This window comes from Ictalurus furcatus, chromosome 20 (genome assembly GCF_023375685.1).
Source record: "Ictalurus furcatus strain D&B chromosome 20, Billie_1.0, whole genome shotgun sequence".
In the NCBI taxonomy this organism is placed as follows: domain Eukaryota; kingdom Metazoa; phylum Chordata; class Actinopteri; order Siluriformes; family Ictaluridae; genus Ictalurus; species Ictalurus furcatus.
In genome coordinates this window covers 16,012,568-16,031,201 of record NC_071274.1, presented here as the reverse complement: position 1 = coordinate 16,031,201, position 18,634 = coordinate 16,012,568, and the positions used below count along the sequence as shown (strand labels likewise).

Below are 18,634 nucleotides of genomic sequence, written 5' to 3'. Positions count from 1 at the left end.
AAAGTGGTTTTTGAGGTCAACCATATGCAAAATCATCAAATAGCCATTTTAGAGGTCACATGCACAACTTGCCCATTCTGAAAAACAGAGGTCATTCTGAAACATATCTAGCTAAGTCAGCCATTTTAAATCACTATGAACAAAATGGGACACAAGGAGAAATGAGTATGTTACGGGATCATTCCAGCTGATTAGAGCAGTACAGTACAGAAGTTCTGATGAGACATGGACATACTGGCTTGTGCAGTGCGCTGGAAGATCTCATTGGTGAAGGCTCCGATGCCTTTGCTGGAAATGGCCGCCAGAGAGAAGATGTACTCGGTGTTTGCGCGTAGACCCTCGACAACATACAAGGACCTGGGCTCGAAGGCCTTTTTCTCCTGTTGGTGCAAAATAACTGGCTTATTAATTAAGATTCAGAAACAGATGGGTAATATAAAGGAAGAATAAGGGTACAAGTCTAAATGTTGCGTAACATTGCCTAACATTACATAATGCATATGTTGACATGAAAAACTCATATGAGACGTAAGGAAAATAAGTTAGGAAAATGATCAGTGTTCAATTGGTGTGATGCAGCCCAAAGAGGAGTTACCATTACCATCCAGAGGGTGATTATTTTCATATAACAGCACATCTCGACGTGTTCTACTCCTCTTATACCACAGCAATAAGTGGTTTTTACTTCTTTTACTAAAATCAAATTTTAGTAAAAGTAGTAAAAGATGCAAAGGTGTAATGTGTTTACTGTCACTGTGCACCACCATTTTGTCACCATATTTTCAGGTGTGTTTGTCAGACAACTCAAGGTGGATGTTGCTCATGTTCCCAACTTGGAATACCGAGCTAAATGACCACTCCGTTGCACTTTTCCCTGTCGGAGGTCGGATGTTTCCGAGTTCCCGTGTACAATAAAATGCAGCACTAACTGAAACCTTCTGACCAATCAGACTTGAGAATTCAACAGTTGTTGTTAAAAAACGTTAGCTAACATTCAGTTAGTCAATATTTATAAAATGTTACAAGAGTTAAAATAAGTTCTTATTCTAGGCATACATTTTTGACAATAGGAATACACATCATAAAAACATATGAGTTTTGGATGTAAACAACAAAATCTTTTGTTTGGCACTTCTATTAAAATGTGGCACACTGATAATGATATATAGATACAATTATGCAACCTGCCTTCAGCTTGCTTTGGAAACTTTTGAAGAACCTGTATCCCCCTATACATAATAACCGTAATAATCAGATGTCTCACCTGCGCTCCGTGTTTGGCAGCTCTGTAAATGAGCTCGTAGCTTTTGATGGGCTCTTTAGAGAACGGCGGATCCCACATCAGCTCGATGCTCGTATCTCTCACTTTGCCCACCCGGAACTTCCCCGGCTGGCCTGGGACTAAAGCAGAGTTTAGAAATAAATTATGTAAATTAATATGACATAAAAAAATGATTGAATTACCAAACCATTTGTGATGAGCTCCAGTGGAACATATAAAATTGCATAAGTGCAACAACGCTAAAAGGATTTCCAAGGTAAAAATTTGTGCTTGACTTGGCTTGATTTCTCTAATGAGAATAAAAAAAAAACAGGTTTAAAAATCACATTCATATTATTTCAGGTGAATTTAAGTAACAGTTTAATTAAACATGTTCAAAATGACAGATTTTTTTTTTTTTTGATATTAAAGAAAAAAGTCATGCTAGTCCCTGTGACTTTCCTTCCATCTCCATCTATTTTCACTCACAGACACATACCTGCCATCAAAAGTATTCCCACACAGTGGGTTTTATGTGTCCACAAATCCAGTTTATGTCACTAATAACAAAGATAAAGAAACAGCATTACTCAAGGGTTCTTTGGAGATTACACGGATGTTCCCTTTCTAACTTTCAACTTGAAACCTTTTAATGAATCCCCCAAAGCTATAACATTCATCTTAGAATAAATCGGATCATTTTATATCTAAAAGATCCAAAGACACCATTTGGATCAATCTATTGCTAAATAGGGAACGGGGCACAGGTTTGGCATTTCTTAAAGGAAAAGTCCACCATGAAACATACTAAATATGCTTATATTGAAATATTTATGATATGCTTAGCAATTATAGTGTTAATTTGTTGGATGGTGTTGTATTTGGTGTTGTATTGTATGTTATTACCAAAATGTCAGATTCAGAATTTCATTACAAAATAAATATTGGATGCCATCGAAGATCACATATTACTTATAAAGACTGATTATGCATGTTGCGCATTTTTCCTTTAAGACAGTATTTACCAAATGCAGACTGTTAAAAATCGACAGTCCACCAATGGGAATTCCCAAACCCTTCAGTGGTCAGGTCGATTTGAAGAATAGAAATGTAAAGCCGTAAATGTTCTCCTCACCCCCAGGCAGGACTTTAATATGCACTGAGTCAGAGAAGGGTCCATCTCCCACAGAGGTAAATGCCAGCACACGGATGGTATAGGTCTCAGATGGAGCCAGGCTCTGGATGGTGGTGATCACACTATCCTGAACATTATGGATCTTCCAGTTGCTCATTGGCTGCGACGGGTCCATGGTGTAGTAAACTCGATAGCCCTTTATCTGGCCGTTGGGTTCTTCAGGCTCCTCCCACCTGACAGTTACTGCGCTGGGTGAGATGATTTGAGCCTGGACGTTCCGGGGCGGGCTGGCTGGTGCCTGCTCCCCGGTCCTAGCGTCCACCTTGTTGCTGGGTGGGCCTTGGCCAATGGTGTTGAACGCTGAGACACGGATCTCGTACTCAGTGTTGGGGTAGAGGCCACCGATACTGTAGCGTGTCGTTGTTATGCCGTCCACCGTCTCGAACTTGCTGTCTGGTGATTTCGCCCGGTATTGGATGATATAATAAGACACGGGGTCTGGGTTACCAGAGTCCCAGGTGATGGTGATGCTTGTGGCCGTTGTCTCTGTCACAATAGGGGTGCCGGGAGCTCTGGGTAATGCTGTGACAGAATGATAAGCAAAGAATTTGTGAACAATTTGAAGGTGTACATATATACACCTGCCATCAAAATAGCAAAGAACAGATGGTATCTTTCAGTTTAACTAATTAAAAGAAAAGTTCTTGATTTCCAGACTTCCATCAAAATTTAAATACTAGTCATGACTTGTCAGAACTGCCTGATGAAAACAGAAACCAATCTGCGAATACATCTTGCTTACATTTAACGATGACCTGAGCCACAGCTTCTATAAGCCCCAAGCTGCTCATGGCCACGCAGGTGTAGTTGGCTGACTCATGGACACCATTCAACTCCAGAACGTTCCGGCCGACCGGCATCTCTTCTTCAGATGTCAGGTCTTCGGTATTCAGCATCCATTTCACATAGGGCATGGGGGAACCCACTGCTACGCATGTGATATTCACACTTCCTCCTGGCATGATCTCATGACTCGAGGGCAGGATGGTGAAACGGGGCGGTACTCGACGAACTGCAGCAGAGAACAAGACAGAAGAAGAAGACAGGGATAACAATAATGGCAAACGAACATGAGGGGTTTACAGATATATTCAGGTAGATACATCGTCGGAGCTGGACATCAGATTGACAGGAAAAGCACACCTATAAGGTCATATTGCAAAAAATAAAATGGATGATATGAGACGTGATGATATAGGAATGTACAAAAAAAAAAAAAAAGGTTATACGTATGAGTTCATATTCTTAAGGCAAGTGAAAGGTCACATAATCAGTATAATAATCTGACTATCACAAGCCAAATTCTAAACAAACACAGGTCACAGGATGTTTCCATTTTAGGTGATAGTGACAGGGCATTCATTAACATCATAACTTCAGGGTTTAATAAGACACCAAGTGAGCTATGTATAGGAAATGTAAGAGGGAGAAAAATTAAACTCCAAAACACAAACATAAAATATTAACACTAGAGGTTTCTATCTCGCTGCCAATTTTTTCACTCAGGCGACGTTTTAGAATAACACTGCACTGCCATTAGCAACTCAGCCAGGAGCGAGTGGGAATAATAATGCTGCATATTTCTTTTTAACAGTCTCACTGTTCCAGTGAGCTTTAATTTCACCGAGCAGCCTATTCGGCATCAGGTTTTGCAGCCGATCTGAAATGCCCCCAGCTTCCCCATGGCTTCACTGCACAATGACAAATTTAAATGTGATTTTTGTGCAGCTTCAGGGCCGGGCTCGATCCAACTGGGCTCTTTCAAGATCAGACATGGCTTGGATCAATACGCGCAGCTATCGATCTGATGGGCAGTTCAGTTTGGGTTGCGCTCATCTATTGAGCATGTCAGATATGGATTTGTAAAAACTGCATGAAGGAGCAGGGCAACATGGGCTGCCTGGAATAATGGAAATGTTTGGATTTTAGAGAGGAAAGAAACTCTAGGCAACTCATGTAAGTTAGTGTAGTTGGCATATTTAACAACTAGCCTATATATTAACAGGCATAATTTATATTCTAAGTAGGGATGTGTAGCATTTACATACAGTAGTATTACATATAATTTATTATGTTTCATTGCAAAAATATCAAGCCACATCCAAAAAAACTCATACTTTGTATCAACTTAAGACTATTTTACTTTCTATGCATTGATACTGACGTTCTGAGGTTTCCTTTTGAAAAAAAATCTATGCTAATTTTTGAAATTTTTGATGCTGCATTGTTCTACCAACTAGAATGTTACCCTGAAAAATATATATTTTTTAAATAAAATGACTGCAGAACAAAAACAGAGACACATCGGTTCCGTTTCCAAGGTTTCGTGTTACAATTCATGTGGATGGATTTGGCATGAAACGATATTACCGGCTTTCTTCTGTTGATCAGTTAGCTTCTCGCTTGGTATAATCTAAAACGTTGCATTTCAGCGCTGTTTCTTGGGTTTATTAAAAAGTTCAGCGCTATATAGTGCAAAGAAACAACAAAAGCGGTGCTAACACTTCCCAATGCCTTCTAGAGTGTAATACGTTCTATCTGAAAAATATTGGCCCCTTGTGCTCTTATATTATAGTATGTTTTTGTTGCTAGTCAATTAAACAATGATTATTAAAATGTATGTCGAATGACTCATAGTGGCAGCCCAACTTCTAAGCTGAGCTAAGCTTATATTAGCAGCAGTAAAATAATGAGACATGTCCATTTAATAAGCTCTTTATATTTAAAGTAACACTCTGCTTATGTATAATACACCTTGTGTTGTGCTCCATGTGTGCGTCAGACACTAGATGCAAACACACCACAAGGCAACAAAGCTCCTGCTGTCAATGCTATTCAAAAGGAAATCTGCCTCTACTCTCTCCTGGCAGATCTAGCTCAGTCTGAATAAGTAAATAAATAAATAAACCTACTAAATAAATAAGTGATGCGAGAACAAAAGAAGGAGAGAGAGAAAAAAACAGAAAGTTATGGTAATGTACTATGTGCCAATTCCTGACACAAGGGAAGAGAGATGGAATGTGGTGAAAGGAGACGGATATTCAGAAGTAGGAAAGTGAAAAGTGTGTGCGCGTCTGAGAAAGAGTGAGAGAGTGAGCTAAAGAGAAGAGAAAGAGTAATGAAGAAGAAGGTATGCCAAGACACGTTCTAAGCATTCAACACTGCTTAGTGGATTGATGAAACGTCCAGGTAACTGTCAGATTTATTTGGAGCAAATCAGATATCTAGAGCTTCAAAGGTTTTGTAATCCAGACTCATGGGACAGGGGACAGAAAGCAAACATGGACAGACTCGTGAGAAAGGAGGGGAGGTATGGAGCAACAAAACCTGATAGAAAAAAGGAGGGAGTACAGTGGGAAGCAAGAACTAGGGCAAACAACTGAGAACTCTATTTTAGACTAAAATTGATTTATTTGTATTTAATTTCAACTTTTAATCATGCAGATACAGGTCAAGAGGTTGTCATCAAATATCAGAATGGTGCAAAACAAATCATTTGGTCTTTTTCCAGTTTTCAACTGTCCAAATTTTGTGAGCTTGTGCCCACTGTAGCCTCAGATTTCTTCTACTCTTAGCTGACAGGAGTGGAACCTATATATAAAGATATATAAACCTATATATAAAGTGGAACCTATATATACAAAGATACATAAACCTATATATAAAGTGGAACCTATATATAAAGATATATAAACCTATATATAAAGTGAAACCTATAAATATAAAGATATATAAACCAATATGTAAAGTGGAACCTATATATAAAGATATAACACATATAAATAAATTGTATCCTATATATAAAGATATAAAACCTATATGTAAAGTGGAACCTATATGTAACGTGGAACCTATATATAAACCTATATATAAAGTGGAACCTATATATAAACCTATATATAAAGTAGAACCTATATATAAAGATATATAAACCTATATATAAAGTAGAACCTATATATAAAGATATATAAACCTATATATAAAGTGGAACCTATATATAAAGATATAAAAACCTACATATAAAGTGGAACCTATATATAAAGATATAAAAACCTATATATAAAGTTGAACATAAATATAAAGATATAAAAACCTATATATAAAGTTCTAACTTATATACAAGGTTCAATCTTTTTGTGCTTTCTGAGATGCTTTACTGCTCACCACGATTGTAAATAGTGGTCATTTGAGTTACTGTAGACTTCCTGTCAGCTCGAACGAGTCTGGCCATTCTCCTCTGATCTCTCTAAAGCATTTCTTCCTGCAGAACTGCAACTCACAGGATGTTATTTGTTTTCTGCACCATTCTGTGTAAACTCTAGAGACTGTTGTGTGTGAAAATCCCAGGAGCTCAGCAGTATATTCAATATTAACCGAAAGCTTTAGGCATGTATCTGCATGATTTTATGCATTACACTTCTGCCACACTAATGGCTGATTGAATAATTGCATAAATATGTACTGTACGTGTACTGGTGTTCTTATTAAAGTGGCTGAGAAGAGCATTACCATATTTAAGAAAATGTCTATAATTATATCTGTTAAATAATAAGACCTTATTTAGCAGTTCCACCACCGTCCAATATAATAATTCCAGTGCAATTACATGACAAGCTTTTGCCTTAAGATATTTCAGAAAAAGCAATTAAATCTCAAGAAGTGCCACTTAGAGCTGGAACACACTACTGCTGTGTTTCATGTACACATCCTACAAAAAAGAAGCATTAAATTTAATGAAGCGGTTCAAGCCCAGGTTCTTGTTTCTTGGGAGTAGGTCTTGCGAGAGTCGAGCCAGGTCTCTGAGCCAGTATTGATTTCGTGGCTTACGGGGGATTCACTGCTCAGGATCATGTTTTAAATGGCAGCTTTGGCCTCGGGGAGAATATAAGCCCGTAAGACTAGTGAGGAACACAAATATATCAGCTTCAAGTTAAGCTATTCAGCTCAGGCTATCCTGCTAGGTAATCAGGTCACCAGCTTTATGGAGATTAGAGATTTAAAAAGAGGGAATGTCGGTCACAGATGACGCTCATGAAGTAGCTGCACTGGTGGGAATGTGAATGTAGATGCGGCCGTCGACTATGAAGCATCTCGGTCATTTTGCTGAACCGTATCTCATTATAAATGCTACAGTTAATAGATTATTCAAACGCTCACAATCATAAAATACATGTCAGTTTTCACACACTTCAGTTTTTGCATGCGCCGGAGGATACCCAGAATTGGACAACAAACTACGACAAAAAACAAATGTTTAAGCCTAAAACAGTCATCGCCTTGATTAAAGACGGGTGATCATAAAGAATAGGAGTGCATGCACAGCTATGAATCATCAGCGTAGGCATATTTAGACAGAGCTCACAGCACTGCGCCAAAAGCAAGCAACATTCACAGCATGCAGCATTCAATCCAGACTGTTTCAAATTTGGTCTCGCAAATACAGCAAACACAGAGAAAACATTCCAAATAACTGGTTTTGAATATAGGCTAATGGCATGATTAGCATATCTTCATAGCACACTGATGTATAAACACAAGAAGGGGAAAAAACAAACCCAGCCATACTAGCATTTAGCAGATCTGATTCAAATGCCTTTTTAAACTGTTTATAATAAAGAGCATGGGGTTTGACTAGCTGTCTAGACATGACAAATATCCGCTTCTGCATTAGCAAAACATCTGAATCATTGTTTTTTTTAATTATTGTTAAAGTGATAATAGCCCTGCTGTCTGGCTATTTGAACTATTTAGCTGAATGCAATTTGGCCTTGTAAATAAGATGCATTAAAACGGAATTCTCATCCTTGCTCTCACTGAGATCCATGTTGAGAACAAGCATGGGTTATTGGCTTATAATTTTACAGCCTCCATAAGTGCAGCAATAAAGCACTAGCTTTCAAACGAGAGTCGGGGTTAAGGCCAAAGGGCGGCCATTTTCTAGACAGCTGGAGGAGACGGCGGGAGACAGTCTGTGCCGCATCCAAATGGCTCCGTATCCATGGCCTGTCATATCTGCCCTCATCACAACGATGTTTTCTCGGCAATGAGCTGAGATCGGTGTAGGAATAGACTGGTGAACTTGTAAAAATGTTGCTAAGATCTGTACAACTCAATATCGTATATATTTCACAGTAACTTCTGACAATATCACATATCCATAGTTCAATCAGTACAACTGTATTTTCTCTTATTTTTACCTGTTGAAGTTGATATTGAAATCCTGAAAAGGTTTTTAAAACCTGTTCCTTGCGATGCCATCATTTGTACCAGCATTGCATAATATTACTTTCAATATCAATATTATTCACCTCAATACCAATTACTGTCTCAGCATTACATGAGGTGCACATTATTGTAATGACTGGCAGAGAAATAGCAGGATCTCCAGCAAAGTCCTCATGTGTATAAGAAGGGCAGCGTCTAGCTCAAGCAATTGAAACCAACCTTTAAAAAGACCAGCGTTTACATCCTTTTTGTTTATGCCTTACGCTCCCCATAGAATGATTATCAAGCTCAGGCTGTGTCTGCTTTTGCCTATCCGTCTAAGCCACTTTAATGCTGGATTCAAATCACAGAGCTGGAATGCCTTAATTAAGGAATAAAACACAACGTGCCACGCTGTTATAGGAAAATAATGAACGACACAGTAGTGTGATGCCACACAATGTAAAGTGGACTATTATAGTTTTTTCTTAGTTATTACTGAACTACTTTTTATCCATGTATGGTTTCATTTAATATTGTGGAACATCCTGTTATCAAGAATATAACCAGCTGCTCTTTATTCTCTTTTTTGGAAAGAAAAAAAAAAAGCATTGTCACCACATTCACATGTTCATACATCATAACTTGTTAAACGACCTTTTTTTTAATTGTTATTAATGTCATGGTAGTGCCAAAGGTGTGCAGAATTACACTACCCATCAGCCCCTGCATGTCACCTCTTTCCTGTTTCACTTTGATTAGCACCACTGTTTAAGTTCTAGCTTTAAGTTCTAGCGTCTCATTGTCAAGCTTCTGTTGTAACTGTTACGTGTGCCACTGTAGCGCTTCTAGTCTGTATCTTTCTTGGTTTTTTTTTTTTTTTAAATTCATATCCACATTTCATGTTTATTGTTCTTGTTTTCATGTTTGGGGTTGTTTGGTTGCACTTTACTTAACAAATTGTCTGCACTTCGCCTTCCATTCGTGACAATTATGCTTAGACATACCAGTCCCTGTGTGTGAGTTGTTACTATAGAAACAATAAAATATTATAAGAACCTCATTAATATAACCCTGTGATTTGCCTTGCCACTGGAACTATTGTCTGAGCCGTGCTGCTCTACAAAATTAATCAACACTTTCGGAATTGAGAATTCCGTAATACCGTATGACTGCGTGAACTAGAGTAAAAAGCCTGTTCCCTTCCAAAAATAAAATACAAATAAAAAAATTTCTAAAAAACAACGAACACGTACGAACATGCTCCACAAAAAGTAACACTAAGAACCAGAACCAAATTCTAAACATGTTACAACTGTGGAGGTCATGAAGACATGAAGTCATATTAAAGATTTTCACAGAAGACAGAAGAAGAACTAACAAAGGATTGATGAAAATATGGATATTCTAATTAGGATTTAAGTTTTTATCAGGGGTTATAATTGTATTTTATCTCCGGTTAATCCCTATTGATATCTTAATCCCTGCTGAATGCATAGTAATCCGATTTCATAATGCATGCTCAAGGTGTGGACTTTTTAAGTGGCAATCGCTCGCGGTGATAACATGTTTCTGAATATTCCTCGCTGCTGTCACACCTAAAGGCTTGCATTAGCATAATCTGGCAGAACACATTCAGCATGAGGAGATCAACACGTCAGATTAGCCAGCGTGAGATTGCGGGGGGGTGTCGACCAACTTAGCTGTGAGATACCGCATGCACTGCAACTCAGTGTGCTGCAATGGTTTGTTCAGATGGGCTTCTTAATAATAATTCATACCAAAATAATTAAACTGAAACAAACAAGGTGAAAAAAGCCGAACAAATCAATGAGTTTCCTTGCTTAAAGAAATATCCTATTATAAATGTGAATTCATATTACTATATAGTGTACTAATACACTTACTAATTTCTTTTGTGGAATGTTGAATCATATAACACAATTCAGTTATTTCAAATTCTACAGCTTGTTACGTTATATCCTTACAATATCAACATCTTTGTTTCTGTTAATGAATAATAGCAATTTAAAGGCAAGTTAAAACAGCTGTTCTCTACATTCTTGTTTATATAGCTGTTCTCTACACTGTAGTTTATATAGCTGTTCTCTACACTGTAGTTTATATAGCTGTTCTCTACACTGTAGTTTATATAGCTGTTCTCTACACTGTAGTTTATATAGCTGTTCTCTACACTGTAGTTTATATAGTTGTTCTCTACATTCTTGTTTATATAGCTGTTCTCTACACTGTAGTTTATATAGTTGTTCTCTACATTCTTGTTTATATAGCTGTTCTCTACACTGTAGTTTATATAGTTGTTCTCTACATTCTTGTTTATATAGCTGTTCTCTACACTGTAGTTTATATCGCTGTTCTCTACACTGTAGTTTATATAGCTGTTCTCTACACTGTAGTTTATATAGCTGTTCTCTACACTGTAGTTTATATAGTTGTTCTCTACACTGTAGTTTATATAGTTGTTCTCTACATTCTTGTTTATATAGCTGTTCTCTACACTGTAGTTTATATAGCTGTTCTCTACACTGTAGTTTATATAGTTGTTCTCTACACTGTAGTTTATATCACTGTTCTCTACACTGTAGTTTATATCGCTGTTCTCTACACTGTAGTTTATATAGCTGTTCTCTACACTGTAGTTTATATCGCTGTTCTCTACACTGTAGTTTATATAGCTGTTCTCTACACTGTAGTTTATATCGCTGTTCTCTACACTGTAGTTTATATAGCTGTTCTCTACACTGTAGTTTATATAGCTGTTCTCTACACTGTAGTTTATATAGTTGTTCTCTACACTGTAGTTTATATAGTTGTTCTCTACATTCTTGTTTATATAGCTGTTCTCTACACTGTAGTTTATATAGCTGTTCTCTACACTGTAGTTTATATAGTTGTTCTCTACACTGTAGTTTATATCACTGTTCTCTACACTGTAGTTTATATCGCTGTTCTCTACACTGTAGTTTATATAGCTGTTCTCTACACTGTAGTTTATATCGCTGTTCTCTACACTGTAGTTTATATAGCTGTTCTCTACACTGTAGTTTATATAGCTGTTCTCTACACTGTAGTTTATATCGCTGTTCTCTACACTGTAGTTTATATAGATGTTCTCTGCACTGTAGTTTATATAGCTGTTCTCTACACTGTAGTTTATATAGCAGTTTTGTACATTGTAGTTTATATAGCTGGTCTCTACACTGTAGTTTATATAGCTGTTTTGTACACTGTAGTTTATTTAGCTGTTCTCTACACCATAGTTTATATAGCTTTTCTCTACACTGTAATTGATATAGCTTTTCTCTACGCTGTAGTTTATATAGCTGTTCTCTACACTGTAGTTTATATAGATGTTCTCTACACCGTAGTTTATATAGCTTTTCTCTACACTGTAATTGATATAGCTTTTCTCTACGCTGTAGTTTATATAGCTGTTCTCTACACTGTAGTTTATATAGCTGTTCTCTACACTGTAGTTTATATAGCTGTTCTCTAAACCGTAGTTTATATAGCTGTTCTCTACACTGTAGTTTATATAGCTATTCTCTTGTAACAGGACCCCACAGCCCCAAAGACGTGGAAAAAACTCAGTAAAAGCCACTACATTCAGTCCACTGAAGACAACCCTTTTTCTGCATATTTTAGCTAGCTAACTAACTTAAGTGACAAGTTTGTAGACAAAGTATTGTTGAGAGATTTTCTCTTCCATCTGGTACTCAGTAACTGTTACAGTCACACTGACTGAACAACAACATTATTTTATTCTAATAACACTTTTATAATATAGAGCATTCACGAGTTGCAAATATATGAGCTGCCACCCAAACATCATATTACTGTAAGAAATAACATGTCAGTGCCATTTAGGCATGCTGCTTTATGTGCATTGTGGGGTTTGGGAGACAACCTTGAATTCTATAGGAATGTGTGCACTCACATTCATGAGCAACAAAACACATGTTTCTACCAGAGAAGGTAAAATTCTTACATCCTGTAGTGGTCAATTACAGCGAATATATTCAAGTTGCTTTAATCTGAAAGCAATCTGAGAAAATAAGTGTTCTAGAACAGCTGGGTTTAGTTTCATGTCACACTTAAACAATCTCTTATTTGCCCCTCTACTCTTGCCACCATATCCTAAGCATGTGAAGGTGTTTCATGTTTGTACAATATAATATCTTTGTATTTGCAATAGATTAAGATATTTTAGCAATTTTGCGATAAATGTTATACTTCGATTAATATAAAATGAATAGAAATGACCTAGATAAACTGATGGTTAATGTTTAAAGCGCTGTACTTGCAATAATAATACTTACAGTCATGAGACACATGTACTGTATTATCAGACCATATGGGATTTCTCTTGATTGACAGAGCAAATCCGCTTATATGGCTCGATATCAGTATGGAAAATATGAGACACCTGAGTGTTAATGATTAGTAGGCCATATGCACTCACACTCATAAACAGCAAAAACACACAAAAAGCCAAGCAACACACACAGACAAGCAAGCCCAATGATATAAATGGACCATAAAAACAGTTACGTTTTGCAGAAGCAGACGAGACACGACACAAGCTCCAAAAATAACAAGTCATTATAGAAGGGCAGAGACATGTCATGGACAGTGTGAAGCAACGAGATGACACTCAAAGACTCATCAATAAGCTTCTTCTGTTCAGGCATGCAAGCATTCGCACATTCTCCCATCATGCAGAAACTTCAGAATATTTCCAATTGCTGGGTTTCCATGGCAATGCGTGCAGCCAGAGAGAGAGAAAGAGAGAGAATGGGAAGAGGAGGTCTTCTGATAGGAAGGGCTTTTGCAAACAAGAGAAAAATATCCCACAATGCAATGCAAGAGGTTAACATAACCTTATATAAATGCTGGTGGCTATATTTACTATATTTGTTTGTAATTTGAGACACATGATCTGGCATTGACACACTGTCAAATATCTAGCGTTTAATATTCTGTCTTTAGGTCTTGTTTTATTTCGTTCCGAATGTGAACGTAAAAAGCCCAAAAAGAGAGAAAAGAACCAAAAACACACCAACCTTCTCGCAGCTCTGAGGGGTGTAAGGGGGGTTGATGCAGAACACAATGACATGAGGAGCCAAGAAGAAAACCAGGAAACACAGAAAGAGAGTAAAAAAGGCCACCGCAAATCGACTTTCAACCTGCCACATTCCCGTCCTCCTCCAACCATCCCACTGCTTACGTGTTTCTCTCGTCATTTTCTCTTTTATTCTTTAAAAGCATTTTAACATTACATCTAAACCAATAACAACCAGAACTTATTTGGTACATTTTTTGTGGCAGTGATATTGAAAATATCAATCCAAACACAGCCCCGGCTTTTAAGGCCTTGCTCTGCTCTGACAATAAATTAAAATGTAACTTTGTTAGGAAAAAAGAAAGGAAAAGAAAATATAAAAAAGCAAACCAAGGACACCAAGTCACAATGCAGAGGACTGTATATATTATTTTGTGACAATTTAAGGCATATTTATTACACCATAATATTTATTGTATTCATGCTTAACATACAGTAAGTGAAACCCAAAACAGGTCAGTCGTTAGAATGAGTTAGAGACAAAGAAACAAAAACAACAAAAAAAACCACCAAGACCTGCAAGTTATTAGGGTATTAGTTAGCATAGTTAATATTAGTCATGCATTCAGCTTCATACAGACCATTATGTCTCGCTGTCTGCGTAATATGCAGATAATGTATATTTAATCAGATTTCACTCAGATGGGTGGTATATGGATCTACATGGGTCGTTCTACAGAAATGGCGCAAAACATTGCCCCGTATCATAACACGTCATGATATTTTTCACTGACAGAGCAATTCAGAGAGAGTGAATCACCTAAAGAGAGGCAAACAGAAGAGCACAAATGTAACAGGAATACAGATGGCGGTTCAAAGAGGACCCGGTAGAACCCAATAAAATATAAACAATATATACTTTTTCCTTATACGAAAGGAAAGAAATATAAGGTGAAGCCAAAGGGCAGACGTCGTACCAAAGTATATCCAAGTATACCAAAGACTTGTGTAAAAGAGAGCGAGTTTAGGTCACAAAGAGAAATGGCACCATTCCGATGGCCTGGATCAATACCAGCACAAAATGGTGTCTCGGATATCAGAGAGACAGAGAGAGAAATAGTTGATCTGTACACTTGTAACACATATCGCGTGAAATATCAGAGAAATGCTTGTAGTGCAACAATGTAAAGCAGATTAAAGTAGGTCCCATGATAATAATTGTAGCCATGCGGTCTAAGGTTAACAACAACAACAACAACAACACAACAACGACTGCAACAACAACAACCAGTGAACTATTCAACAAAGTAAAACTGCTTTCATACTAACAGGTGTGTGTAAATACTTCACACTAAAGGACATTTTTTCTAACAAAATTAGATTTTTTCTATGTATAAAGAGACGTGATTGTATTTTTTTACGATTAGTTTTATTATATTTATACTTTATGCTTAATTGTATTGATTTATATTTACAATGTAAGTGATTTTTATGTAAATGAAAAGCTTTCGTTTTGCTTTACATTGTTGCACTACAAACAATTCTCCTTTATTTCAGGCTATTTTTTAAGTGAAGTACTTCAGTAAAAAAAAAAAAACATTTTAAAGTGTAGTAGTTTTTACAGAAATAAATACTGGGTGGGTTTCGATATCAGCTGATGCTGAAGGTTTTAGTATGAGTATCGCTAAGTATCAGATAGGAAAAAGTAGTATTTTGTCATTTCTGTTCACAACCAAAACACATACAGTACTCATACACACTCTTTTGTTTATTTAAAGAAAGGTTTCAAATAACTTAATAGCTTAAAGGTTCTTTAAATGTTTTAGTTATGACTATGGAATAGTAACTAGGAATAGGAATAGGAATGCCACATAGGAATTTGATATGAATAATTATATCAGCACAAAATGTCAATTTGACATCTTCAATATTTGACATTTAACAAAGAAAAATGATAATATTAGTTATATCAATTATTATAGATAATAATTTACTTATAGATTAATAAGTAACCGAAAATTATGATGAAATGAATTGAAACAGCTAAAACTATCCAACAAAAAGGGGTAAAAAAATAAAAATAAAAAAAGACATTCTTTAGACCTAAATAAAAACAGTACTTTAAAGATTAGTTAACAAAGAAAAGTCTTTTTTATTCCAGGTTTCTGGCAGTTTTCTGAAATGAACTCAGAAGATATTCTTGTGAAATTACATCAAATAATCAATGTACACATTTTAGTTACTAAAAATCTTCACACTTCACCCACAGCAATCCTGTACAGTATTTGCACCAAATGCGTAGAACGACCCAGATACGTCACCTGTGCAGTCTTGGATTTATGGACAAAGTTCAATCTTAGTCTTGGATTATTAAAGATTTTCAACAGGGCAATCTTAGTACCTCTTAAAACCAGATTTAAATGAAACTCATCTCTGTGCTTGCGTAAATTTAGCATGTCTGCTGTTTGGGCTGTACACGTGTTTCACTGTAACCCACATGATAAAGGCTCTGAGAGGCATCACACATTAGAAAAGAAAAGCAGTACTAATCTTATATGGCAGGCCATGCAGAGGGCTGCAACGTTCCCCGAACTTCTTAGCCAAATACACACTCACCTTTTTCCCCTCTCTCTGTTAAATTAACAGAAGCACTTTCTGCACCGTTACGCCTCGAACAGCTCGCAGTGTTTAGCCCAACAGCAAATATCACTAATTAAGTTTAGCTGAGCAATTACACGCCAACAAACCCAATTCATTTCTTATCAATTAGCTTCTTTTAATGATTTAAGCATCAGATGGGGAATTGACAGCAACCTGCACAAGATGAGCTTACGCTCAGTAAAATAAGTCCAATAAATTCAATATCGGTTTGTGCGTTCAATCAAATGTAAGGATTTCTTTCTTTCTTTACTTGCTTATTTATTTAGTTCTTTTTTATTTGACTGCATGTTATATTGCAGTGCTATAGGTTTGGGGGGAAAAATAAACAAAAATACACAATTATATGTTATATATGGCATTTTTCTTTCCTATTTTAATTATAAGGGGGGGGGGGGGAGGACAGCTCTCCTGCTGATCCTTGAATGAAAGTGGATTACCTATGTGGTACCTACTGTAATCCGTACCTCTCACGTAGAGATTGGCCGGGGAGGAGTAGCGTACTCCTTGCGAGTTCGACGCTACACACTCGTATTTCCCCTGGTCTGTCTCCTCGCTCCGCTCGATCAGCAAGGCACCTGGAGACAGAGAGAGAGAGAGAAAAAGAGAGAGAGATTGATTGAGGGAGAGTGAGACAAAGAATGAGAGGGAGGTGGTGAAAAAGAAAGAGACAAGGTGGGGGAGGAAGGATTGTGGGAGATATAAAATGATAGGGGTGAAAAAAGCAGTCAAGAAAATGAGGAAGACAGGAAGAAATATGAGGAAATGATGGTTGGGATAAAATTAATAGGAGGAGTGAAGAGACGAACAGATGGAGTGGTGGAACAAGGGTGGGCAGAGACGGATTGATAAAGAGGCAGCCAGAGTGACAGCGATGCAGGAAGAACAAAAGAGGAAGGAAAGAAAGAAAATGTTCAATATATTAAATAAATGATTCATAAATAGCCTTATTTGAACTAAAAACATTGCATTTCATTAACATTTACACACTCTCCTCCTCCTCTGGCTACATATCTCTCAGAATAATATTAACATAATAATTCCCTCAATGATCGCAAAAATCCTCATCACACTTGTGAAATTTCATCTCCATTCCATTCCCTTGATTCTTTTCTTTCATTCTGACTGAAATATTTTTTTTTCCTTTTGTGCTGTTTGGAAACATTATGCAGAATCGCCAGCGGCATCTGAGCAAGAGCGGGTTAGAGGGTTAGACTGACCGAATTGAGGTGGAAAACTCTAAGAGAAGCAGGTTATTTTTTATTTGCTGGAGGGACTGAGGTCCACCTTTTTCCATTCTCTCAGTTTGCTTGCAGAAAGGGGTGCATGACAAAGCATTATGCTGATGCAGGAGCTGAGGGATTTACTCTCAGCTCTCCTCTCCAGAACAACGGAGCAACTCCGTGCTAAGGTTTCTCTGGAGATGCAACTTAGACAGACTAGATTTCACTAAAACTCGAGCATGTTTGCCTCGCACCTCCAGTGTTGGGGGTTCGATTCCCACCTCCACCCTGTATGAGCAGAGCTTGAATGTTCTACTTGTGCTTCGGGGGTTTCCCCAGATACTCCGGTTTCCTCCCCCAGTCCAAAGACATGCATTGTAGGCTGATTGGCATTTCTAAATTGTCCCTAATGTGTGTGTGAGTGTGTGATGGGTTGGCACCCTATCCCCCGAGTCCCCTCGGATAGGTTCCAGGTTCCCTGCGACCCTGTGTTGGATAAGTGGTACAAAAAAATGGATGGATGGAACTTTGGAGGATGGAAAAACTTTCATCCCATCAATGCCACAGCCATCCACAGCCCGGGAGCCAAGGCAGCAAAACTGGTCATATTCTCTCTAGGAGGGAGGGATTGCATGCTCTCTCTCGCCTGTCAATCACTATGACATTAGCCAGTCGTTGGTGTGTGTGAGTTCATGTACGCATTCCTTTAAGTGTGTTATGATGCCCTGTGATCCAACATAAACAGCAGTCTGAAAATATGTGGTTGGATGGCTTCACATGTCTCGGAGGAAGCACGTGCTACCGTTCACCCTCCCCGACTGATAGCTGACATGTGATAGAAGATATCTCATGGTGGAAATTTGCAGGTGGCTAAATTGGGAAGAAAATGAGACTTCTAATTATTCCCAATGATGGTGGTAGTTTTTGATCTAAAATGAACATTGGATCAGGGCAGCATGACTGAGCAGGGACTAGAGGCTAACATTGCCAGCTTACAGCTCCAGGGTCCC

At 37.5% G+C, this 18,634-nt stretch overlaps 1 protein-coding gene across 1 annotated transcript in view; it reads right to left on the bottom strand.

The window, feature by feature from the left end:
• LOC128624378 (receptor-type tyrosine-protein phosphatase S-like) overlaps positions 1–18,634 on the bottom strand; it is a 151,546-nt gene that overhangs the window by 52,078 nt on the left and 80,834 nt on the right. The window contains exons 7-11 of the mRNA XM_053651992.1: positions 16,869–16,979; positions 3,199–3,468; positions 2,397–2,978; positions 1,265–1,401; positions 236–380 (exon numbers count right to left, since the gene is read on the bottom strand). Of these exons, the coding sequence (XP_053507967.1) occupies positions 236–380; positions 1,265–1,401; positions 2,397–2,978; positions 3,199–3,468; positions 16,869–16,979 (1,245 nt within the window). The remainder of the gene's footprint in view (positions 1–235; positions 381–1,264; positions 1,402–2,396; positions 2,979–3,198; positions 3,469–16,868; positions 16,980–18,634) is intronic.